Genomic DNA, 3,759 nt, shown 5'->3' with positions numbered 1-3,759 from the left:
GTCTGCGGTGTGGAGTGTCCCTGTAAGAGAGGGTGTTGAGGAAGCGGAGGGTGTTGGGGGGGCGCGAGGGGTGTCGTTACAGGAGGGCAAGGGAGTGTGGAGGCGCGGTGTGGGGCTGCGGGGAGCGTGGTGGTGTTGAGTCGTGGGGGCTGCTGAGTCTGGTGTCAGCGCGTGCTGGAAGAGACGGGGCGTGTGGGGCAGGAGAAGGAGGGGAAGGGGCTTCAGGCTCACCTTGTTGACTGCGGGGGAGAAGGCGTCAGGAGAAGCGTGTGATGGAGAGAGGCGCTGGGCCGTCTTTTATGCTGGTCTGAGGGGGCGGGACAGGCTTTGCGCGTGACGGCATTTTGCAGCAAGCAGCTGTTGCGTGCCAGAGCTTGGCAGGTAATGAGGTGGGGGGTGTGTCCCTTCCCACAACGCTCCCTTCTCATGTCGTCCTCTTGAGGATGTGTCCGTCTGTCCCTGGCGTCAGCTTTGAAGTGAGAGCAGGTATCTGGGAGGATTTGCATGGAAGGTGCGTGTCAGGGCATTTGGCAGACGTGGCCAAAGCATAGGAGAGGTGGGGTGTTGTCAGTGAGGTCATGCCGTGGCACTCGTGTGGTGTGGTTTGCGGGTGCGTTGCGAAGAGGGGCCCCCACTTGTTCATGGGCCTGGAAGGCTGTTGTGGGCTTTGGAGGTGTGCCGGGCATGAGTGTCGGCCCCTTCCGTGGCATTTGGTCCCTGCCTGCCTTGCTGCCAGCTTGCTAAGCCTGACTGTAGGCCTGGCCTTTCCCACTGAGCGTGCTCTGTGTGTGCCTTGTTGCCCGCCTTGCTTGAAAGGTTGTAGCTGGGAGAAAGGGGCCTGCGTGTCTGGGCTTGTGCCCCCTGGGATCCGTCCCTGGGGGTGTCAGTGCGGGCAGGCAGAGGAGGGCTGTTTGGGAGAGCAGGCCATTTTCCTGGCAGCCCTGGCTGAGAGCTCGCCGGTCCTGTGACGAGAGGTGCCCTGCCTGGCTCCGCCGGTGCTTGTGTTGGCCCCTCCATCGTGGACCCCTGAGGTGGGGCTTGGGCTGTGGTGTGACGCATCCAAAGGAGAGCAGCGAATGCGGTGAAGGATCGAGAGAAGAAGCCTTAGAAGTAGCGGTTGAGGGAAGCGGGGCTACTGCGTTTTCAGAAGGCGGCGGCTGAGGGGAGGCCCTATCGGTGTCTCCAAGTACCTGAGAGGAGGTTGTAACGAGGAGGTTGTGAGTCTCTCATCCCTAGCAACAAGTGCTAGGGCAAGAGGAAAGGGCCTCATGTTGCGCCAGGCAAAGTTTAGTTTGGCTATGATGAGAAATTTCTTCACCGAGAGGGTTATCAAGCACTGGAAGGGGCTGCCCAGGGCAGTGGTTGAGTCACCATTGTGGGAGGTGTTTAAAAGACACGTAGACGTGGCGCTTAGGGACATGGATTAGTGGTGGCCTTGGCAGTATTAGGTTAACGGTTGGACTCGATAATGTTAAGGGTCCTTTGCAACCGAAGTGACTCTTATGATTGTGTATGAGGCAGCGTGCGAGGGCAGGTGAGTTTCTGGAGAGCCCGTATGTGTGCTGAAAGGCGGAGCAGGGCTGGGAGCGGCAGGCAGGGGAGGCTGGCACTCCTGGGCCTTTGGTGGGGTCTGTGCTTGGGGCGAGTGTCGAGGGGTGAGGCCAGTTCTCTGCGCAGAGCTTGACAGGGTGAAAGGGAATTTGGCGATTGCCGAGGGGAGCTGGGTTTGAGCATGCGGCACGGGGCTGCAGAGCCGAGGCTGTGGTGGTGGTGGTGGTGCGTGCGGAAGGGTTGATGAGTGGCAAGGCCTGCCCCCGCTGAGGCAAGGTGAGTGTTTTTCAGGCTGTTTGTCAGGTGATCTGTGGTTGTTGCTGAGGAAGATGAAGGGAGGTAGGAAGGAGTGGTGTGGGAGTGGGTGTTTGTAAGTGCCCGGGGCCTGTCGTGTTGCTCCCAGGAATGCCGAGGCATCTGGCATTGCGGAGGCCTCCTTGTGAGGCCGCTGTGCATTTTCCTGGAAAGGTCATAGTGCCTGGGGGCAGCTCCTGAAGAGTGGAAGGGAGCTGGTACCCCTCGTGTCCCGCAGAAGATGGTGCGGGAGGCTCTGGGAAAGCAGAGGCCGGTGAGCCTGAGCCTGTTCCCGGGGCAGGTGATGGAAGCAATGCTGCTGGAAATCACTGCCAAGGCCAGGACGGACGGAAGGTGTTGGGGGGTGTTTGGCGTGGATTTTGGAAGGGCAAATCATGCTTGAGTGAGCTGCGTGTCTTCCGCGTTGAGGCGAGTGGGCGTTGGGCGAGGGGAGAGCAGTGGCTGTTGCTGAGGCGTACTTGAAGGAAGCCTTTGTCGCTGTCTCCTGGTACGTGCTCCTAGACGAGCTGAGAAAGTGCGGGTTGCGTAAGCGGCCGGTGCGGTGGCCTGCAAAGCGGCTGAAGGGCTGTGCCCAGAGGCTTGCGATCAGTGGTAGGACAAGAGGCCATGTTCAGAAGTGAAAGCATCTGGAATTGCCCGGGCAAAGGCGGCAGGGCTTTTTCAGTGTGAGGGTGGTCAAAGAGTGGAAGAGGTGGTGGCGGCTCCATTCTCGGAGGTACTGAAGACGCGAGTGGCTGTGGTCCCAGACAATCTGCTCTAGCTGGCCCTGCTTGAGCACTGGGGTGGAAGGACATGCTCTGCAGAGATTCCTGCCCATCTCTAAATGTTTCTGTGATCCTTTTTTGCTGGGGAGGGTGCGGAAGAGAGTTAGTCAAGCGTGTGTTGGCACGGGGAGCCTCGGTCGGAGGTGTGCGCAGGGAGCGTTGTCGTATCGGAGGCTTTTTCTGAGCCAGTGCTGGGCTTGTGTCATGCTGTGTATGCCTGCAGGTGCGAGTGTGTGTTGTCGCTGGTGGCCTGTGTCCTCAGAGAGGCTGAGTGCCCTTTTCCCCCCAACCCCGCCGGCCTGTTGAGGCCTGGCTTTGTGCCATTTTAGAGTGGAAGAGCCTTGGGAGAAGAAAGGAGATGGAGGCGTGTGGTGCTGGGATGCAGGAGATTTTATTGAGGCAAAAGAGTGAAAAGGCAGGAGCACGCAGTGGAAGGGATCCGTCCTAAGGTGCAAGTAGGGCGACCGTCAGCCCAGGTCCTTTGCTTGCAGAAGATTTTGCCAGAGCACCGAGGTCTTCCTTTCCTGCGGTGGGAGCAGCGCGGGGGAGGTGCCCCGGTGGTCTTTGGCTTGTGAGCAGGCGTTTGCAGCGGAGAGTAGCGGACGTAGCAGTAGGGGCGATGCAAAGAAGACAGTGGGAGAAGAGGAGGAGGTAGGTGGGCCATGTATCCTGGCAGCCGGGGCTGGCCCCTTCCGTGCTACTTTGCTTGGTGCCTTGAGAGGAGGAGGTGCGGGTGGCAGGTCCCCGTGCCAGCAGCAGGCGGGAGGTGCGTCCTCAGTCCATGCCGTGGCTTGCAGGGTGTGTGTGGTGTGGAGGGCCCTTAGCAGGGCAGGCAGGCTCTTCCGGCGCCATAGCAGCCCAGGCCTCCGAGGCCGTAACCGTAGCCAAAGCCGCCGGAGGAGATGGGCACTCCCTGGGAGCTGAGGATGTTGCCCACAGCAGCCGATGAGGAGGATCCGACGGCGGTGCTCTGGGGGAAGGAGGTGAGGATGGGTCCCGGCAGGGTGACCAGCACGGTGGAAGGCTGGATGACGACGCGGGAGTCCTCGCACTGCCTGACGCAGGGCTCGTTGCAGCTGTTAGCCAGCGGGGTGGGTCCGCAGGGGCTGCAGAGGTTGTTGCAGGCCAT

General features: G+C 60.6%; 1 protein-coding gene across 1 annotated transcript; it reads right to left on the bottom strand.

Annotated features, from left to right (window-relative positions):
* Nucleotides 1–3,450: 3,450 nt before the first annotated feature.
* On the bottom strand, nt 3,451–3,759 carry LOC119144106 (feather keratin 1-like). Its single transcript, XM_037379028.1, has one exon. The coding sequence runs from the start codon at nt 3,757–3,759 to the stop codon at nt 3,451–3,453; it is 309 nt and encodes a 102-aa protein (XP_037234925.1).

The sequence above is a fragment of the Falco rusticolus genome, chromosome 3, assembly GCF_015220075.1.
Source record: "Falco rusticolus isolate bFalRus1 chromosome 3, bFalRus1.pri, whole genome shotgun sequence".
NCBI classification, from domain to species: Eukaryota; Metazoa; Chordata; class Aves; order Falconiformes; family Falconidae; genus Falco; species Falco rusticolus.
Note: the sequence above shows the minus strand (reverse complement) of the source record. Positions and strands in the feature narration are given on the sequence as shown.